The following is a 22,885-nucleotide window of genomic DNA, read 5'->3' on the forward strand; positions in this document are numbered from 1 at the left end:
GGTCATTATGATGAAGTTTTTAAGTAAGAATCATCACCCAAAATATTTATTATCAGCTATCTTTAGATAATGTACTAAATCTTTGAAATTCATTTATAAATCCCCACTGATTTTGCTTTTTAAGAGAATATTGGACAAAATGATAATCATTTTACCAAAAAAGTCGGAAAAAAAAAAACTTTTTTTGTGGGTATGGATAGATGTTATGGAATAGTCAAAAACTCTAAATATTTTTTTAAAGAATGTGTCGCATTGGGGAGGTTTTCTCCCAAAATTAAAGGAAAGTCATCAATAAGAAAGCCACCAAGACATAGCGGGAGAATTTTCCATATAGAAAGAAAAACGGCAAGAGAAACCTAGGAAGTTAATCTTACTTTTCACCACTCTACTTAAACAAAAAATAAAATAAAGTAAAATTAATGGCTTCAGGCACCTTAAAGCTGATGGATGAATGGAGTGACTCAAATTTACGAATTACACCTTCATTATGGCCATCTGGACGGCAGAATTACAAACTAATACAGAATCAAAAGCCTGGCATGTTTGAAGTGGAGGCAGGTGCAATGGATCAACCAGTTCTATGTATGAAAGAGCGATGGATGAATAGGTAGAGGGACAGAGAAAAGAAAGAAAGACAGATGACAGACAGATGCAGAGATGGATGAATTACTGAAAAGATTGATAAATAGAAAAACGATAAATAGATCATTTTACATGATTTAAATGAAAGGAAAATGCCTTTTAAATTAATATCACATTATGCTGTTGCAATAATTTGTTTTCCCCTCTGTAATGCATAAACCATAAATAAATAACATTACACTTGCACTACTTCCTAAAAGACCCTCCTGAAATAGATGGAGATAAAATAATTCCATATAGTGCATTCTTTTGTCATACAGGCGCCATGTAAAATCTAATCATATCTATATGGTGGATCTAATTTATGGTAGAAAGTGCACTCAGCACTCCTATGTATTCATAGGTTCTATTACTGGCATCAGTGTAACACAGAATCTTCACAATGTGGGTTTATGTAGAGTGTGTAAAGAAGTCCGAACACTCATTGACCTATACAGGTTGAATAATGGTGATGTTCTCTTTCTGTCCACAGATCTAAAATTAAACTGAAATATAAAAAATGCTGATAGCAAGTTTTTTTTTTTAAATACAAAAGAGACTCCTTTTGTCTCTTCTGTCAAAGATGATGTCTTGCTCATCATTAGCTATGTGTGTGCAAGTATGGAAGTGGGACATAATACAGGCCTGGCTAGTCAAGTGGCTAAAGACTTCAAATCCAGAAAAAGACCAGGAAAATAAATAAGCAATGGTAAAACTGGGGAACACTGACTTGGCAGCACTGGAGGAAGAGTGCTTTGCCATATAACTTACAATAATGTGCAAATTTGCTAAATATACTTGTACATTATAGCAAAAGCCTCCTGACTTTTATCTTTGTCATTTTCTCTGGTGGTTTCATTCCACTTCATTTATTAAACAACACAATGGGGGTACCCAATGCTGTTCAACATTGGCAATTTATTGCAGTCACAGATACCATATAGACATCATCATGGATCAACAGATGTAATACATATCTGAATTAACATTTTTCTTTTTTAAATTGCAATGTAAAGCAATGGCAAACAATTCATTGTGATGACATTGCACTCTATTCCTTGGCATCCTGATGCCCATAAATTTTTGTTTTAATCAGTCAAACATAACCATGGGAATTAAATAAATACATTTTTTCCCATCCAATCTCTCTAAAATGATTTTTATGGTAGCATTGGGGTTAATGTACTAAAGGAGTATAGACTATTGTTCACTTAGCCAAATTAACATTAATTTTGGAAAATGTTTGTACACTATGCTTTAAATATGTTAAAGGAAATTTTGAAAAACTTTTCTTAAAAATATATAGGTAGCTAAAGTCAACATAGGTTCCCTTTTTTGTTTTGCATGGTGAACATTTACCTAGTACAGTGAGAAGTAAAAGCCATTCAGCTTGCGGATGTGTTCACTTTTTAGGAACCAATTATCTGCTATAAATGTTTACATTAATAAGTATGCAGAATGAACCATATTTACTAAGGCTGCATGCACAAATTTATTACTTGTCATCTGTCATCATTTGTCAATGGAAACAATCATGAAAAATTGTTTCCAGTGACAAAAATCCTTGTTGTGCACATAGCCTAACATTCATTTGGCATAGTGAACATACATACACTTTGACAAGTGAACATCTTCCGTTCCTTTAGTAAACTAACACCATTTCCAAGTCTAGAAGGATGTAATAAAATGGGCTTAGCTATTCTACAAATCTCTGAACATAATGTCAATTCTTATTCACACTGGAGGGAATCTTATGTGTTAGCCACACAGCTCCATTACACTGGGTTGGAGATTCCCTACTGACAAATAAAATATTAAAAGGGGCAATAAACCAATAGCTAAAATTGCAAATACACGTATACATAATTCACTGGACCCTTATACATTTCATGGCCTCTGGAGACAACATTTCTGCCCCAAAACCATATATTCCATTGTTGGATTTTTACCAGAAAAGGATATGAATGTACCAAAATCTTTATTGATATTTTTCTAATGGGGTTGAAGGGAGTTAAAATATACAAGGCAGACGTGGCACTGAAGCGGAAGATTGCCTTCCCTCTATTCAATACTATAAAGGTCTGGAAGGAGAAAAGACAGGATTGATTAGTAACAGTGCAAAATGCGAAGCATCACAATTCTACAAAAAAAAAAAAAAAAACATTATAAAATACTAATAATAAAATACTTATAAAAAAGAAAAAAAGAACACATACAATGCAGTCACATTTAGTAAATGATCAGTAATCATTTTTTTAAATTTTACTCATTACATGAAATAACAGATTTAAAGCTAAACTCCAATTAAACAACTAAAGACAAGGATTACAAATATTTATAGGAGCTGTTTTTCCTGCCAAAGTATTTTTATTCCTTTCCAACCAATCCTCAAAGGCCTACATAGCAGAGGATAGGGCCTTATCTTTCTATGTTGAAGGGTTACTTTTAACTACAGGTTCCTCAACCTCATTCTGCAATTGGAAAGTAAAGGCAGAGGCAGCAAATTGATGAGCTAAAGTTGTTCCTTGCACTGCAACACAACTGATTGGTTTTATTTTTCCTTTTTCTAGATTGAGTTCTGCTGAACAAGGATGGTGGGAGAATGATATTTGATCACGTACTTACACTGCTTGCATTGTGCTGCACATATTTCATAATAAATTATTGAATACATAGCATGTATTTTTAAAATCCTTTTGGAACTTTTACAAAAATGTTTTTTTTTTTTCAGAATAACGATAAATAAAAGATCTACATCAATTACATTGAGCTAAAACTTTTTTGGCATACAGCAGACTGTTGGCTGGATGACACTTTTATCGCCATTGTGTTCTTATGAACTCTTGTTCAGTAACAGAAGGGTATAGTGATTTTCAGAAGCTATTTTAGCACTTAAACACAAACCAAGTATACATTTAGAGTTTTGGAGTGCGTCCTCTGTCATACGCACTGTAGCTACAAGAGACATTTGCGGTAATGTCTCCATAAATAGAAGATGACAAAGCAATTTTCTGGAAGCAATTGCCAAATGAAACCTTGCTTTTTAAAAACATTTCATGCTGTGCCAAAGATGCAGTATTTTATTTAGATCTGATCTGAGGAACCTTTTCTCTGCAGTAACCATATGGAGTATGTAACAAATAACAAGGATTACATAGTACAGAGATGGTAATGACTAGGTGAAATAATTTGTTTGACATGTTTACATAGCTTCTATCTGACCCTTCTATGAAGGGCTTTCTCTGTTCATGGAACCATATTTCTTTGTCCCTTCTTGGAAGTACTGTTTCTCTTGACAGAACTATACTCTTTTGTCCCTCCTTGGAAGGCCTATCACTCTTTATGAAACTATATTCCTTTGTCTGTCCTTGGAAGACTTGTTTCCCTTTATGGAACCATATTAATCTGTCCCTCCTTTGAAGGCCCATTTATCTTTATAGAGCCATATTCTTAGGCCCCTTCTTGGAAAGACTTTCTCTCTTTATGGAATCCTATTTCCCTCCTTGGAAAATGCCCATCTATCTTTATAGAACCATACCCCTCTGTCCCTTCTTTGAAGGCCTGTCTATTTGTATGGAGCCATACTCTTTTATCCATCCTTGGAAAGACTGTCTATTCTTATGGAACCATATTCCTCTGCCCGTTCTTGGAAGGACTTTTGGAATCATAATCCTCAGGCCCTCTTGGAAAGACTTTCTCTCTTTCTGGAATCCTATTTTTTGGTCCCTCCTTGCAAAAGGCCCAACTATCTTTACAAAACCATAATCCTCTGTTCCTCTTTTGAAGGCCTTTCTATTTTTATGGAACCATATTCCTCTTTTCATCATTGAAAGGCCTGTCTATTCATATGAAATCATATTTCTCTCTCCTTTCTCTATCCTTCAAAATTCAAACCATTACATTTATATTTGTAATATATCCCCTTATTTATTAGTTAAACCTTTTATTATTGCCATAAGGTACCTGGAAATCTTGCTAGAAAGGGAGTTTATGCCAAACTCCAAGGCCTATGATACCTACATACGCACAAAACCTTCTGCAACATCATGAAAAAACGGTAACAATACCCAGAATTTTATGAATCACCCATAAAAAGTATGTAAGTAAGTATGTGTAGTAAAAACTGTGAGGTCAAACTCACATCCACTCTACTATTAAATAGGCACTATGGGAAAGTTAGCTCAAAATGGGATGGGATTGAGGTAGGACTGTGTTGCATTTCAGAATATTTATCCATCAGTATTAAATTCCAAGCATAACAGTAAGAGTTTTCTTCACTCTGCTTAGCTATTGCTCTTAGCAAAACTCATGCTGGCTTCACAAAGCTTCACTTCCAATCTATCCTTTTATTTTGATAAACCAGGTGCTCCAGGGTCTATTCCATAAGCTGTCCTGGTCGAGGCATTGAGTGTTTGCCCCACCCAAACTTTTTAGGGTACACCAGATTTTAATACCAAATAAAGAGCCACAAATCTGTTGTAGAATTACCTTCGGCCTTATCCAGGTCCTTTATCCCTTTTCCACGTGACAAGGAGAAAAACACTGCAAAATATCCTGCAAAAAAGAATCTCTTTCGACATGCTCCTGAATCCACTAATTATGTCTTTTATCTAATCTCTGAATAAGCTAAACTATTGATGAAATATAAACACTTGTGGGTTCAACCATTCATTTGTATATTCTTGATGGACTGCATAACTGAGGACATGGCAGAAGTTTTTCCTCTTCCGACATATGATAAAAGGGTGTTTGGAGGTTATTGATGCCAGCAGAGGTGAAACATGGGGTCTAGGTTTAATTTGCTGTATACTCTCCATGGGGGTTGCCAGTATTCCTGCTTCATATTGCCAAACTTTAAAGTCAGCAAATGTATAACACCTCTAACTTATGTCTAATGTTGGAAGAAAAGGCAGTGCTAGGCTGTAGCAAAGAGGAGGTCGGTGATGGAGTTTGTCAATTTTGGGTTGCAATGCATTGCCAGTAACCACTTTAAAAACCTTTGCTTCCCATTCACTTTATTACAATGGCAGATGCTAATATTTGTTCTGAGTTGGTTAATTGCTTTCTGTGCTGCGGTTGATCAAGTGTATTGTTTAAGAATAATTAAGTGCTAATTTATTTCTCATGGAATACAGAGATCTTTGAAGATCGAGTGATTAATTCCTTGACTACCATATATAGCACTCACATTGTCTGCAGTGTTTTACAAGAAACTCAGAGGCACTCACAACATTCAGGCTATGAAGCTTATAGTGTAACTTTCCTACCACAATCATACAGACCCAGACAGGCTCCCGAATTAGGATCAGTAATGATGGCTTTTACTTTTATTAATCCTAGTCTTAGGGTCTTCAATCCTATGTTTTATTGTGTTAAGAAACTGGAGCACCTGAAGTAACAAATCTAAATAAATCATTGACTTTATTACTTAGAATAATACATATACAACCAATTGAGGGTCCCTTAGTTTCATTTCTTTTCATAAACTTCCACAGGCAAATCATTTTTGTTTATATGCTGTAATTAGTGGGAAAATGGCATGTTATGTGACCTATAGGCCCCATTGACCTTTTTCATTAAAGGATGAAAACTCCAACCCACCCCCAGTTAATTTCCTGCATTTACTTATTGAGGTTAGGATATTTGGCTCTTGTGAAACCAATCACATGTTTAAAAGTATTTGAACTGAAATTAATTTTGGGTGAATTTTACATTTTTACATATACATTTTTAGTCCAAATTTTTGTCTTAAAAAGTTGCAATGAGTTGTGGAACCATCTAAACACATAAAGCAAGTGCACCATGTTGGGCAAAACTGCAGTAGGGCTTTAGGAACCATTACTCTGCTAGAAATGGGAATGGAATTAGAAGATTGGTACATTTCAATCATAAAGGGATGGATATGGTCAGCAACAATACTAAGATAGATTGTGGCATTTAAATTATGCTTAATTGGTACTAAGAAGCCCAAAGTGCAGCGTGCCAAGAAAATATCCTCCACACCACTATCTGGGCCACCACTAGCCCTTTAACACAGGAATTGTTGCACACAACTGTCTGAATCTGTCCTAAAATTTAATTTACATTTTACAGCAAGCTTTTATCCAACTATAACCCACCCAACATAGCATAAGTAGGGATTTTGCCCAGTATCTTAGAATATCTTGAAAGAAAGTCCAATGTTCTGTCCTCCAGTTGACCAAACACTGCATTGTGGAACAGGAGAAGTGGAATTTTTTTTTGTGCAGGAGACAGGTTTACTTTATTGTGTATGTAAAGCCAAAAAGTTTTTTTTTAGTTTTAAATAAGAAAGCAAAGAAGAGTTAAACACCTATCAGGTGATTGTTTGTTACCTGTATCCTGCTGGGGAGATTTCCCTTCACTTACTGTCCAGAAGACGCAGCAGAAAATCTCTCAGGAGATCCTTTAGAATCATCAATTTCTCTAGTGATAACTTAAAATACTTGAATTTGTTCCCACTTTATTATACCATTGACAGGGATGAATCCCCCACCAGGACACAGCAAAAAAAAACTCTACCAATTCTAACTCTTACCAACTTTTTTCAAACCTATATATAAAGTTGCCTGTACATACACCTAAAGAACCCTGAAACACACAGAATAGAAAATCAAACTTAACACGTGAAAACTTCAATACCGAACTCTGAAAATGATTATGTATTTTCTAATACCTGTAATTGTGCTATACTGAAAACTACCATTATTATTTTACAGTAGAACATCTTACAAATAATAATTTCTCTACAGCTAAATTACTATGTAAACTGTGCTTCTCACTGTGACAAAGTGCAATATTATATAACTACAGATATATATCTGCTTACTCTCTGCTAGATCTACTTTCTACACATCACCGTACTAATTTTTAAATTTAGGGTATAATAAATGATATAATACAAACAGTTATAGTTATAATAAGTGAAATATCAATGGTTTAGCATCAAGTTGTTTTTTAGCCTATACTTTCACATCATCTAGGATGTTCCCATGACATTGGCCTTATGAGTTTTTCCTAAAGGGAGAGAACACCAGACACTGTTTGCTGTCAGACTATCTAATATAAGAAAGTCAGTGCAAAGAAAGAAAAAAAGGGTAAAGTAGGGGGTATAGCCAACCCACTAAGAAGGTGATATCAATGTGGATGCAATCTAAATGCATCTCTCTTTTTTGTTTAAAGCACAGTAAGCCTGCCATGCAAGCTCTATAATTTTTCTTTCGAGGAGCCTATCCAATAGCTGGATTTTAAAGGGTATTGAAGAATTTTATGAAAGATATGTGTGGCCAGCTTCCCCAGTGTCCAATCTCCAATCATCCTGTTTTTCCTTCTCCTCTGGTGTTAGCGAAACCAGTAAATTTTTCGATTTGCTTACACTTTCTGTCTCAGAAACAATGGTCACCTGAACAAGTACAGAGATTGAACGTCCCCAATTATAACGGAGACAGCAATATAATTGAAGGTATCTTTGCTTTTATTTTGGCTTCTCTTGGTTCCTTCTTTCTTCCTCATCAGTATGGTAACAACAGTTTTAAATAAAGCCTTTCCTTTTTCATTACAAACCTTTATGTTAGGCTCTGTGCTGCTCTATGTAAAACATCATAGTGTCCTGCCTCAAGAGCCCTTATACTCTCATGCAAACAATGGGTTGGAGCTTGAGAGAGGTTGGAATTTAAGCTCGTCTTGTGCCCTAGTTGCATGGCCTGAAGATGGATGGCTGTCAAAAAAAACTGACACATTCCTAACCCTCTATCGATGGGGAATACACAGCCATGGCATCTCCACAGTACATCAGTCCCCATCTGTGCATTAGATGGGATGTAAAATCCATTACAGCAATACCATTTATATATGGCATATATATTTTAATTAGGAAATAGACTACAAGCATAACCAAACCAAACCTTTAGAACAAAAGAAAAACATGCACATTCTATTAGAATAAAGGAAATATCCATTTCTTTTTTCAACCTTTGTGGCCTGCAGTTTCCTTTCGTAATTGGTATAAAACTTCCTGATCAAGCTTGCAGTTGCATTTCATGATGCAGAACTGTACCCTGCTGAAATGGGACTACATATACCCTGCTCTTCAGACCTGCCACTGCCAGTGGTTGTGCTTCGAGTGTGTCTAGACCAGCGGTGGGCAAACTTTTCAATCAGGGGCCACAATCTGATATAAAGTTTGACAGAGTGGCCAGGCCGATGGGAGAGTGGGGGGGGGGGTTATGCCCTCATGACGGCACTGAACGTGACGTCATGATGAAATAACCACGCCCACTCTTCGATTTCAGATCTGAGCCTGCAATAGGAGAGTGGGCGGGTTATATGCAGTGACACAGCCTGCCCACCTCCACGAGCCAGGATACAAATGGGGGACGTGTTCCAGAGCCATGGACCACCCATAGGGCCAAAGAAACAACTCTATTGAGCCATATACCGCCCGCAGGCCGTAGTTTGCCTATGCCTGGTCTAGACTGAGCAGTTCAGCTGTACATTCCTCTTTTTATTCTTTGTTTTCTGAACTCATATTTGCTTCAATTAGGAACTTTGGGCAATCAGCTAAATATGCTGTTGACATGATGTGAACTGTTACATGTAATTTGTAATTTTGCTTAGTTCATTGAGTCACATACCTCTGCATAACCAGGAAAATGACATGGTTAGTAGATGGTATATCAATAGTAAATGTGACAATTCTGATTCACATACATCCCAACTATTTTGGGGAAAAAGATAGTTAGGCAGTATATAGGCAAATGACACACCCTGCCATATCCCCATATTGTGGGCCATAAAAAATGCATACACAAATCTGGTTAAAGTGCTTTTTTTCCACAAAATATACCTTTATATTAGCTTTACAAAATAACATATTGAATCATTCAGATGCTGGATGAAAGGCTTATTGAAAAGTAACACTTTTAATGGCTAAATAATACAATGACATAGGTGTATATATATCCACCTATAAAAAGGGACAGTTGAGGAGAAAGAGGGCAAAAGGTCCCACCAAACTGGAGGAGCAGGGAGGTTGTCTTCTCAGTAGTTTGAAATACAATTTGACACAGGAAGCTACAATGACAATTTTCAGTCTTTTGGCAGGTAAAACAGTTACCAAAGCTGCATTGGAAAGTCTATCTTTACATAAATCCTGCACCTCTTCTTTTTTACACCAAGCACACTAAATCAAATAACAACTTAGAAAACAGCTCTTAAGATCTGTAGTACTTCAATCTAAAAAAGTAATAAAGTACAAAAAATAATTTACTATAAAAAAGGGTTCCACCCTGGGAAGATTATATCAACATTCTTAAGGGAGGTTGAAAACCTTTTACAGTGACATTTGATGTTAACATGGAAGCTGTAATGACCACCAAATCACATACCTTTTTGTTTCTGTAATAGGGGTCGAGGTCCTCCATCGGTTCCGAGACCATTTCGGGTGGTATGTCTCCATATATAAAAGGCAAGCCTTTGCCTGCTTCCAAGTCCGAGTTCGGCTTGGGTCCATTTTCGTCATCATCATCTCTGCGGTCCTTTGCTGGTTTCTTGGCTTTTTCTTCTGCGATACGCTTCTCGATAGCAACAAGTGATTCTCTGGTGAAGAGGCGAAGGCTGTCAGGTCCTGGTGGGGGTAAAAGTGGCTGTTCCATCTTCTCATCCTGCACTATATCCCAATCAGCCTTTCACACATGAAGGAATTACAAAAAAAAGAGAAATATCAATATTTAAAGCCTTATTATTAATAATAATATTTTTATAATTAACATTTTGTTTCAATGCAAATAAGTAAATTAGTGATATATAAAGGTTTTATTTGAATTTAACTGTAGGCAAAAAAAACTAAATTACCATAATGTATATGATGCAGTCTGCAAGTACCATTACCACAGCACAACTAAATTTGACGTGTCCTGTAACATAGTTGTATTACCTGGAAATTTTGCCAGTAACATTTTCTCTTAACATCTTTACCAAGCCAAACTGTTCACTAAAGTAACAGTTCGAAGGTTGAGACAAACCAGTTAACACTGACAGGGGTGCTTATAGTTTTCAGCTTTTCAGGTTTTTAATAAAACCTTTATCCTAAAAGGAGAAACAAAAATAGTTGCTATACCTGCCTAAAAGTGCTATCTAGAGTTAGGTATGAATTTGTTATTCACATAAGTGAAGGTCCATCTAAATCAACTATTTTTTAAATCACTCCCCTTTCCACATGTTCCGCTGTCCAAAGGTGGCTACATGCCTATTCCACAGATACAGTGCAGGGAGTGTAGCCACCATAAGACAGGTAGTGTATCTTAGAGCTGGTGATCTGCAATTTTATTTTTGTTCTTAGGATAAATTTTGCTTTAACACGCAGGTCTGTTTGTCTAAGGAAAATACAATAGGGCTCCATGAGTGCTTTCAGTGACCAATCTACGTTATTTCCTAATAAAAGAAGAGAGTTTCAACATTTTACAGTGGGCAGTAGCAGGCAGTACTAAGTTTGTCACTTTATAGATGACCATGGGTGAGACACTACATGTGGCATCTCAACCCCAGATGTAACTCAGAGGTGTCTGCAACTCTCACCCAACCCTCAGTGGGAAAGAACCTCACTTGTCCTGCTGACAATGGATTCACCACACTGACAGCAAGAAAAAAAAATCCAATAATGGAACAAGGACAGCACCTGGGAGAGGTTGTAGCCTTCCACGGTAAAAAAATCCCCTTGCTGAGTTCCCTTAACTTCCTCTCTAACAAAAAGTTGTCCCTGGACAGGAAGTGAGGGTAATTGTTGTTAATGAAGTCCCAGATAACAGTTGAAACCTGACTAACACTATCCAGGAGTAAGTAAACATTTAGTGGTGTAAATAAACATTAAGTAAAGAACCAACCATATGGGTAATGGGGTTTACGTCCAGTGGCTGATCTACGAGTCTGTGTTTGTTACTACAACAAAGATACAGAAAATTAAGCTTCTTTTTAGTCATTTGCACTATTGTAGCAAAACATTTCAATTGGTTTTTTACTATTAAAATTTATTTTTTAATTTCTCTGAAGCTTGTATTAGGCTGATTTATTTGCCTTTGGTGATTTTTCTTCTGTCTAAGAAGATTTGAGCCTCTAAGTCTTTAGAGATCACTCCAGCGTAAAAATATTGATTACTTAGGGATAGTATAAGATATCATATCACTTAATGCAGTTTGTTTTGCAACTTACAATTGCTACCATTCATTGGGAAATAAGGAATGACTATATTTCCTGACATTCATAATGTTCAAGCTACCTACCCACTATGAAGCCAAGAAATGCGAATAGTTATTTAGTGTGAATGCTGCAATAAAAGCCTGAACCCTACAGAAATAGGTTCCTTTTGTTTATTTTTGTCAAAAGACCAGGTAAGAACACAATGTGTGGCTAATCTTGAGACTGGATGAACAAAATTACAAATTATTTTGGTAGGTAAAACATTTCTCATTTATGTATTTCTTCTGTAAATTGTGTTATTCTTAAAAAGTTCGGACAAAGTCAGAAGCTCCGATACAGAAAATGACCTGTCTCTGTTTATTTTTCTTTTTTAAAATGTAGTCCCAGTACTGAATGGTAATAATGCCCTGCAGCTGTTTAAATCAGCTTGGAACAGCATGGGGGAGTTCACTTTTGGATTGCCTTCCGCTCTCTGCAATGAATAGTTGAACCTATGAATCACAGTCTATTTCAGCTTGAAAACTGGAGTGAAACATCGTTTTTCTGATGGACAGAACAGCAAAAACAAGTAGGCATTAGTAAAATGCTTAAATCCCCAGTTAGTACTTAACTGAATTCTTTGTGCTTCCTGTTTTATTCTGTCTGTTATATGATGTTGCAGAAAGTGCTGCGCTCCTGGGCACTAGGACTGCTACTCGTTTGGAAAAATAGGCAAATACTTCCACAGACACTGAACAATTTTGTAAAATATCCTTTCCAGATGAATGGTGGTTGTTCTAGCTGGTAAAGTGTCCAACTCCATTTTGATGGCCATCTTGATCAATGTCCAAACTTTTGACTATATAGTGTACCTACAGCTTTAGGAAACTCTTGTTTCTGAGTGTATGATGAAAAAAAGGTGGCCCTGTAGCTTGCTAAAACTAAATCTGTATGCAAATGCTTACTTTTTCTGCAGTTGAAGTTGATCTGAAATCCATCAATTTTTTCTCAGACCAACAAGGGGTCTTGGAGGCAAGAAGGGATCCGGTTAAGCCAAGCTAGAATGTTTTAGGAACATCTAGCTTTGACATAGCTTTTGGGGAATCTTAATTTCTGTTAATTCATATCTTATCCATGTGCTCAGTAGAGATGAGTGAACTCTTAAAAAGTTCAATTAAAATTCAGTTAAAAAATTGTGACCCTTCACCAGCCTCTAAAAGTCAGAACCTGAAGTCTTGTTAAAGTCAATAGGAATCTGAGTCAAGCTGCATACTTCAAAGCAGTAAATGATGCAATGTAGTGCAGAATAGTATAGGAAGTCCTTCCTGGTAAGATAAAAACAGACTAAGCCACTTACATTAAAAATTCCACCAACAATAGTAAGATAGAAAGGTGCTAGCTGATGGCACAAGCAGCCAAGCTAAAAGTGCCCAGACAATAGCATATATGAGATAGTAGCAGCCTTTGACCCCTTTTCTCCCAGAACCCATTTGGGAATCTGAGCTGGCAAATATATCATAATTAATAATTTTACCTTACCGCTCCTACCACACCTACATGCTAAAGTGTACATGATGTACACTGAACATATAAAAATCTAATAAGTAAAAAAAAAATGGTCACACCACATGGTAGTAAGAGTGCAACATTAGGAATGCTTTAGAAATGTTTCCACCAGAGTCCTTTTTTAAACCTGTGGAGTAAATGTTTAACAGAAATATTGCTGGTAAATGGTTTGAACTCAGAAAAGTGATTTTACATTTCCTTAGAAACCGAATGCCTTAAGACACTCAATGAGTTTATAATTCTCCAACTTTTATCTGAAAATTCAACTTCCTAATGGCACAATGGGCACAGAAGATACAATATATTCTAGAACATATTCTGAAGAATGATCTGAAGATTCTAAAACGAGCGCACATAGAATGGTGGCTGCTTTCTTCTTTAACTGAATAGCAGCAGGAGACTTTATATCTTGTTATAGAACAGAGGGCACAGGTACAGCATGCAGTGCATCTTTGTAACAGTTTAATGAATGTAACTGGGGAAATAAAATCTTTGCTAGCTGCTTATATCAAAGCATCTCTATGAAGGCTAGCTTCAGTTCAGCTCATGGCTACAAACAAAAAAAAACGGAATCAAGACAAGGAGTTTATGCTGCTAACCGTGCATTTACTGCCTGTTTATGCTTCTACACAAAAGCAAGGCAATGTCCCTGAACAGAAGCCACTGTAAATCCAGGGGTTGGGCTACGTGTGGGGAAAATGGCTGGTGGTACTTTTAAAAAGTGGAATAGTGGAAATTACTGACCGGCAGAACTGAAGAATTAAGCAATCTTTACCCTAAAGTTGTGATTGACTGCAGTAATTTAATCCCCTGAAAAAATTTCAGAAGTCTCCTAATCACTGTGTATGTTTTATGGCATTGCCTTCCTCTCTCTCTCTGGGGCAGATACCCATCTAGGAATCATTAACAGGACAGCTGGGTTCTCATTCAAAGTCAGTCTCTTGAGGATAGTTTTTCATTTTACAGTCTTTCTTTCTATATCACTTTCTAAAGCAATCCATTGTAGCTTCTGCGTGGCAGTCTTCCCACGTGTAGAACTCCCAGGACAGTTCTCCTTAAATCGCACAGCCCACTCATTACTCTAAATACTATTCTCTGAGTTAGTGAGATAGGACTATTGACAATTTGATATAGGGCTCCAAAATTTACAGGTCATATACTGACAGTACCCCAATTTTGCATACTAGAAAGTTCAGAGGTATAAGTACAGCTACCACTAAGGGTATTTACTAGAAATGAAGTATATGGTGATGGCAGCAAAGCTTGTCCAAACAGAATATTTAAAAGCAGGGTGTGCCAGATGACTGGAAACAAGATGGTAGTTGTACCTAGTATTAGTCTTTCAAAGCAATAGAATTGCTTAGTAAAATGTTGTAGCGAATGGACACTCTTATCATTCTGTATTTTAGGGCAACAGTTCCAGAAAACAAGAAAAGCCATGGTGACCAAATTGCAAAAAAATGTATTTCTGCAGTAAGTTTGGTTTACAAAATAACACAAATACCTGTTCACATGGTTAATTAATTCCCAATATAGTCCAGATTTTGAGCACTATCCTTTGTATTTTAGTAAAATAGCTTTGTCCTTTAAATGTCCTTTTGTTGCAGCAATGACAAGATGACCTTTCTGTGTCTTTGTACTGGCTGATAGTTGGCAGTAACATGAACAATAGTCAGGAGGAAACCATTGGGGTTCTAAAGCTACAGTATATTACTACCAGTGAAAAGACCAACAACAAGGTTGAATCAGGAACAGGGACTATGCCAGCTGTAGATCAATATTTTATTTAGTAGTATCATGGTTAATGGACTGCCCACTGGTTGAGGATGGAGACAGAGCTATATCCAAGTATAAGCCAATAGGCCTTTTTTTTACAATAATCAGTAGACTGACCTTTTAACAATTGAGAAATAATCATTTTGCAGTCAGAGCATTGGCTTAGATGGGGTAGGTGCATCTAACAGACATTCTGTACATTTATCTTTAGCAGATATAGCAAAATTATTTTGTAATAGTTTTAAACTTTTTTCATATATAACTAACCAATCAAGCTAGCTAAATGTTTTCCATAAAGATTAACTGGGCTCTACATTTCTTGAAGTCAGACACATTCAAACTGTAAATGTATGACAATCCATGCCAATGGGCCTGATTAATTAAAGCTCTCCAAGACTGGATAAAATAAGACTTCATTGGGAAAACCCAAGTGATGAAACAAACCTGAAATGGATTTAATAAAATCATTTGCCATTTTTGGCAAATGTTGGACCAGATCAATTCCAAGTTTGCTGGATCACCCAGGTCTATCTTGTCCAGTCTTGGAGAACTTCAATAAATTGTGCCCAATGTGTAAATGCATGACAAAGTACGAAGTTCATGACAATCTGCAAAAACAACTGAAAAAAAAACTAACACCAAACCAAATTTTTTTATATATGAATAATATTGTTACAGATTTCCATATAGCAAGTTTCCTGCACCGAAAAATTGGTTCATAGTTTGGGTTACAGAAACAGAAAATTTATTAAAAAACTGAAAGGGATCGGGTTGACATCCATAGCATGAATACAAATCATCAACCAGAGATGCACACACACAAACATAAACACATATATCCTGTTGATATAAATAATACAGGTTCTCATAAACCAAGTTCTGTGTACTAAAAAGTTGGATTCAAGTTTGGGTTTCAGGATAATGTTTAAAAATTAAAAGAGATCAGGCTAACATGCATGGGTCGGCATCTTTCTGCACAGACCTTTGAAAACTGATGACAGACCTGAACTTACGACAACATTATGTGAAAAAAAGCCTTGGAACGTTATCTTTCACTACTAATGTTTTGTTACAATGGAAAAATGACCTTGACATATCAAAAGCATTTTTCATTTGCTGCCAGTTATGAAACATAATATAGCCCAATATAGTTTTATTACTTGAGCTCCAATAATGAGAAATGATTTTAAATTGTGTTATGCATGATAATAGAGAATAGTAATGGTTACATATAGCGACCCAGCCCCTCCGACAGCTCAGATAAGCCAGATTCAGACTGTTCTGTCTGTTCCTATCATTGTTTCAGATGCGATAAAAATATTTAAATCCAAAATTACTTGTATTTGGCAGAAACACTACATATGGTATGTGTATGGTGCAGTGGAGTTGTGGAGGAGTTGTAGCATAAGCTGAGGTTTTGTTAATGTAATGTAATTTTGTTTTGAATACTTAAGGCATTTTAACTTAAAAAATTGTATATTTGTTTTTTTATTACAGCAAAAGATAACAGTCACGAATCAGAGTGTATAAGGTTACAAATTATGTATTAAAAGTGTGTCCACTGCCAAAGCTGTATTCTTAGTTTTGGGTAAAGTAGGGAAGGATTTGAAAACCGATTAGGTTTTATTTGCTTTTTGTATCTTCACTTGTGGGATTCATTCTGGTGACCAAAAACTTTATTTTTGGATTGAGGTTATTTGGTAACTACCAAGGAGGGAAAACATTCCCACTTTACAAAGATTTTTTCTTTCTCCCATCTATTGTATCTCCAGAACAGTAAATTGGGGTGAAACTAACGTAACACAGACAGAAAAAAAGTCATTAAGAAAAGTTTTAACCTGTATCTACTCAAAGTTTTAATGTACACATACTATAAACCATCCTAATTACATTACAGCCGGACTTTGGTATCCATTTAATGAACTTTAGGTACAGCAAAACAATGGAGGGTTAAAATGGTGAGTTGTGCAACCTTGACTGGGTTCTACTCAGTGAGGTTTTATTAGTCAAAGACCCACAGACACTGCTGCTATTTTATAGCCACATTCTACATCCTACACTGAGGATAAAGGATTAATATATATAAATGCTTGTATCATAAGGAGATAGGGTTATCACAAGTTAGCCATACAAGGGTGGCTAAATATGCAATATTTGCCTGGCATTTTTTTTCAAAAGTTATATTTTATTCCACCCAACAGAGGTCTTTCATCAAGAGTAGTGAACCCTTCCAATCTTAGGCAGATCCATGCTGGTGTGGGGTGTGAAAAATTAGTTTCAAGGCTGCAAGACTGCATCCTGATAGACGCCACCAACCACATTTTGGGAACCAGAGTGATTCTTTATCAGATGTTTACGATTTACCTATGTCAGCCATTTTTCCATGTTGGGACAATTTTTGGGCATTTTGGCTACATTTTTCTAATGTTGAACCTGTATTTGGTTTTATTTCAATAATGAATAAGAATTAACACACATTAATTAAAGAATGGCACTTGGCATCCTTGCTAAATAATGACTTGAGTTACTTAATTATTTAGCAGGTTGTAGAACAATTGCATTTCAATATTACTACAGTTTAGCACTACATTTGGACTGTCTGCTGTGATAGAAGCAAACCTGCTATTATTTTATTCTGTGGTATTCTTTGATGCCATCTGCTGTTGTATAACATAGCGTTCTGCTCTGTTGTTACTGTATATGTTAAAAAGCAGTGTAGAAAGTTGTAGTGTCATTTATTAAACAACAAATGCAGGCAATTGGTTTTTGCTTTTAGAAAAATTTGAGAATGGTTAGAGCTTTTGTCATATTTTTATTTCTGTCCAGGACCCCATTAAGGAGAGTCTTTGTATTTGTAGTGTGTTACCAATGCTAACAAATTTGAAAATCCCAAATATTAGTTTTTATCAGCAATTAAAGGAAATCTTTATTTTGCCAATCATTTTATTGATAGCTGTCTTAAAGGTGTTTTTTCCACACTTTTTGGGGATTTTGTCAAACTTTATGTCCTAGCACACAGTGGAGAGTTGAAATAAATAAAGGGATAAGTATAGGCAATTCAATGCTCTTTTAAATGTGGTCACATGTGGTCTATAACTTTAGAGTATTTACATTTTTTTAACATAAACAACTTTTACAACAACCCTTACTGGCCTCTCTAGCTGCTTGTATTGTGCACAAAATAGTTCCTCAAGACCTTGGGACTTTGGAGGAAAAATTCTGCAGGATAGAGCCTCCAATATTACGCTACTGTGTCCATTCCTTCTCTCCCCTCACTTTTTACTGTGTGGTATATACACTCCAAGGACTTTTTACTCCCTTTACACTCCCCTCCCCCATTTCGCTTCTCACATTCTTATGATCTGATTTAGGTTTATTTTTGTTTTCTACCACACAAGTGACTGTTTTAATTTTTCTTTGTTAAAAAATTCAGGGACCATTCCCCCCCAAAGAGCAGGACTACTTTGCAGTGTGTGATCTGTTATATTTTGCATTTTTATTTTCTAGATAAATTATGTCCACCACTTTTTTTCTTGTTTTTTGTTACTATTGTTATATAAGTAACTAATGTCCTCCTCACTCATAACCTCATCACATGCATGACTTCAAGATGTTTCTAGGGCCACCTCAACTCTCTGCAATGCTCTTCTACATCCTATTTGGCTTGTTCCTATTTTCTGCTCATTTGAAAGACCCCTTAAACCCATTCAAACCCCCTCTCCTATTGTGTGTTACTTCCCCACCTCCTAGATTGTAAGCTATTTTGGGCAGGGTCCTCTCCTCCTCCTGTCACATTTTTTGTATCTGTCTGTCATTTGTAACCCTTTTTTACATTACGGAGCTTCATAATATGTTGGCATTATATAAATACAGTTTATTATTATTAATATTATTATTCATAATTATAATAATAATATTTCAAAAATATGGTTTACTCCAAATTGTGCAATCCTATTCTGTATTCTCAATAAAAATGTAGTAAAAAATGAATCCTTAAAAATCAAAAGATTTTGAGGTATAATTTGTGGAGGTTTCCAACAGTCTACAGCACCTGCTGTTTGTTTACATTAGAAAGCTGCCAAGCTTCTGCTTTCATGAAAACTAAATAGAGAGGTGGAGAAGAAGGCCATTGTGTCAAATTTTGAAGATGAATTTTTTTTGATACACCTACAAGGCTACAAGGGTAATTTGGACTTAACATGTTTATACTGATTGTTCAGAGTACTTAATTTTTATTAATTTATTGTGCATAATCATGGCACAGATGCAAGTCAAAAGATACACTTTTATGTGAGTTTTCTTTAATGTGTTAAATTTTAAATCCTTTTCACAAAGCTTCTTAAATTACATTGCATCCTCCTTGGATTTTATTCACTGCATTCTGCTGTTCAAATATGTCAGAGGCAAAATGCAATGGGTCTAGAGTCAGGGCATTACTGGAGTAAAGAAGCAAAGTGGCCTGCATATTGTAAGGTTGAGCTTTTACCTTTTTTGTTAATGGGACAGTCAGCTACAGAAAATAAATGTCAGGATAAAATTACTAACACTCAGCAGGTCAGCTTTGTATATTTATTTTTATTGATTACTGAGTGCAATTAGTGGCCATTGTGCTGTACAAAAAAGAGACGTACAATTATATAGAATGTTTCCAAGAGCAGTAGAAAAAACTATGAGCAGTGCAAATGAAAAGTAATCAAAAAATGTATCACATTTTTCTAATTTGACTTTTTACTGCCTCAATAACCACACTCCTCCACAGATATGTTTCAAAGGTAAATTAAGTATTCTTCCAATACAAGCCATATGTTTTATGTCTGGACTGCCAAGCTAGTTGACATACATTCAATAATAAAGAGATATTATTACTACTAATATTAATAAACAGTATTTACATAGTGCCAACATATACTGTGATGTACATTAAATACTAACTAAGAATGAAAACACAAAATGTAAAGCATCGGCTGCAGAAAACCAATAGTGCAGATTCAGGATCCAGTATAGGCAAAATATAACTTCATAGGTAAGCACTCAGATATAAATGATCATATCCTCCTGACTGAGGTTGTGACTTTATGTCTTTTTCTGTGTCATTATAGAACAAATACGGCAGAAACTGTGAACAGTCAAACTCTTGGTACTGTTGTGCTTTTCAGATATTTATCTCAGAACTAAACTCTTTAAAAATGAAAAGAAGTGGGATAGACTTTGCACCTCTTTACCAACATAATTCATTAGTCCAGTGTTTCTCAACCAGGGTTTCACCAGAGTTTGCTAGGGGTTCCTTCAGAAATAAGTAGTTTGTGACTCTTAGGCCAGTTTAACAGAAAACAATGATTGCTTTGGCTATTTATAAAGGTGACATTCTTCCCAAAGGCCAGCAATGTAAGAGGCATTTATATTACTGACCATTACACTAATATACTGTGAGCTGTGGATATAGTAATTACAGTAGGGGGTTCCCTGAAGACCTGAAATGTATTTCTTTTACCCAGGAAACACTACCTGTATTGCCTGTGGTACATGTGCACTCATTTCCAGCATTTGTAAGATGCTAAGAATTGATTCCGGGCCCTAGACAATACAAATCCACTCCATATTCTCAGTTATTTCATCAGTGACCATCCAATGGTCAAGAACAGCCAAAACCTAAAACGTGATGGAGAAGATTGCAAGTGTGAGCAGATTGGTGATAGGTATACCAGATCTGTCAACACTAAATGAAAGCATTCTGCTATATTGTACAAAACACCCAGCGTGTTTAGATATGGGGTGGCATGAGACCCTCTCTTCTAACTCCCTTTAATCAATGCTTAGCACCTAAGTTATCAATCCTTAGGTTCAAGCAGTCATTTGGGGGCGGATTTACTCTGCTGTTTTGTCAGCTCTGTCTGACAGTAGATGAAGACCTGTTTTTTCTCTATTGCCTTTAAGTAACATTTACAGGTCTTTTCCTTCCCACAGGCTATAAATGAACAGTAAAGGAGAAAAAGATGATTTCTAAAAATGGGTGAATAATTAATTTATCTGCTCTTTTCTTGGCTCGCTGTGCTACTTGCTCTTACCCTACTTTGAGTTTTGCTGTATAAGGATAGTAAAAAGCTGATACCAAATTAAATTTAGGTTTAGATTTAAGTAATGAAGAATGCATGGGTCTTGCAAATCTGTCTGCTTATACTTCTTGATGCATTCATTGGGTATTCTGTACTCAAGCTCTGAGCTATTATAGATGTTTCTGTTTATTTGTTGAAATGTATCATCTTCATGTAGCCATCATACCATCACTTCTTATCTTTACCATTAAACACATTTTCTGTACACAAGGAATGACAGTAAGTGGACCTTGACATCACCATGTCTTCTTTGTAAACTGATATCCATCTGGTTTGCCCTTGTCCTCTCAGCAGTGTAGAGTTCACAATGGGTCTAGAGAGAATCATGTGAATTTGGCTTCTCTTTTTTCCGCTGACATTCACTCGAATCTCGTCTATCCCATGACGCAACTTGCTGTGACTCAATGCTGCTTTGGAGACAGCTTGTCTCATTGTTACCACCGTTATGAAAATAAAACCACTTTCATCTCACAAATGGAAATGACATTCCGAGAGTAAGCTGCAACAATTATTTATGTCGCTATTTTAGGCTAATTGTCTTATTTAAAAATCTAATGTGGGTATCAATTTAAGAATGACCTTTCTTTATTATAAGAGAACACGCGTTCAAGAAATATCTACTTTTTTCTCTATATTGTTGCTCTCTAAAGACTACATTTGTTTAGAAATCTCGAATTAAATCACATAATAAGGAATTGATTCCCTAAAGCATTAGAGATTGATCATTAAGTGTATGCTTGCTTTACATAGTGAATGTTCACTTAGCCTAGTCATTAAGACGATCGGATGTTTATGCAAACAGAATATGTAGTCATGTACGCAATAGGGCTGATTTATTAAAGCTCTCCAAGACTGTAGAATAGAGAATATCGTCGGAGAATCTTGGTGATCCAGCAAATCTTGAATGGTATTCCTAAAAATCATTTGCTATTACTTGGCAAATGTTTTCAATCCTGGACGAGATGGACCTTCCATGATAATCTATCTTCTCCAGCAGTCTTGAAAAAAAAAAATTTACGCACACAATTCACTAATCCAAGTGAACATTCACATTGCCAACAGTCCATTAACAGTCTCTACTCTGTTAGTAAATTGACCCCTAGAAGTATCTGATACATTCCATTTTGCACAAAGATATTCCCCAGGACCACAAAGACACAGTCCACATTATGGATTGGCCCAGCTATAGGCTGTTGTTTGTTTTGCCATTGTGAACTCTGTGCAGGAGCGGAGTTAAGTGCAGGTTAAGGTTAGTTCAAGGTTAAGATTGGAATTAGGGTTAGTAATAAAGTTTGCGGTTATGTTGGATAGATCTAGTAAGGACAAATCTGCAAATATCGCTTTGTATTAGTGTAATAGGTGGGATGGGAAATCAAACTTGCATTATAGGACTTCTACACATTTCTTCCATGTATGTAAAATACAATGTGTGGCCAATATGTGCATGTACACCTTACCGTGACATCCCTTTCCAAAACCATGAGCATTAACATCAAGTTGGTGCTCTTTTAGATAAAATAACCTCCAAGGAAATTGTACCTTATCAACAACCAAATGTTCTTAAGGTTAGGCATGCCAGTATTAATACCAGTGGTGTTTAGTAGGGTTGAGTTTAGGGT

General features: G+C 36.0%; 1 protein-coding gene across 4 annotated transcripts in view; it reads right to left on the minus strand.

The window, feature by feature from the left end:
* Window positions 1-22,885, minus strand: part of LOC140335554 (sodium channel protein type 2 subunit alpha-like) — a 91,157-nt gene that overhangs the window by 63,241 nt on the left and 5,031 nt on the right. For all 4 annotated transcript variants that reach the window (XM_072418269.1, XM_072418268.1, XM_072418270.1 and 1 more), the window contains exons 2-3: window positions 10,026-10,322; window positions 2,584-2,702 (exon numbers count right to left, since the gene is read on the minus strand). In XM_072418269.1, the coding sequence (XP_072274370.1) occupies window positions 2,584-2,702; window positions 10,026-10,292 (386 nt within the window). In that variant the 5' untranslated portion in view covers window positions 10,293-10,322. The remainder of the gene's footprint in view (window positions 1-2,583; window positions 2,703-10,025; window positions 10,323-22,885) is intronic.

Source organism: Pyxicephalus adspersus, chromosome 7 (assembly GCF_032062135.1).
Source record: "Pyxicephalus adspersus chromosome 7, UCB_Pads_2.0, whole genome shotgun sequence".
NCBI classification, from domain to species: Eukaryota; Metazoa; Chordata; class Amphibia; order Anura; family Pyxicephalidae; genus Pyxicephalus; species Pyxicephalus adspersus.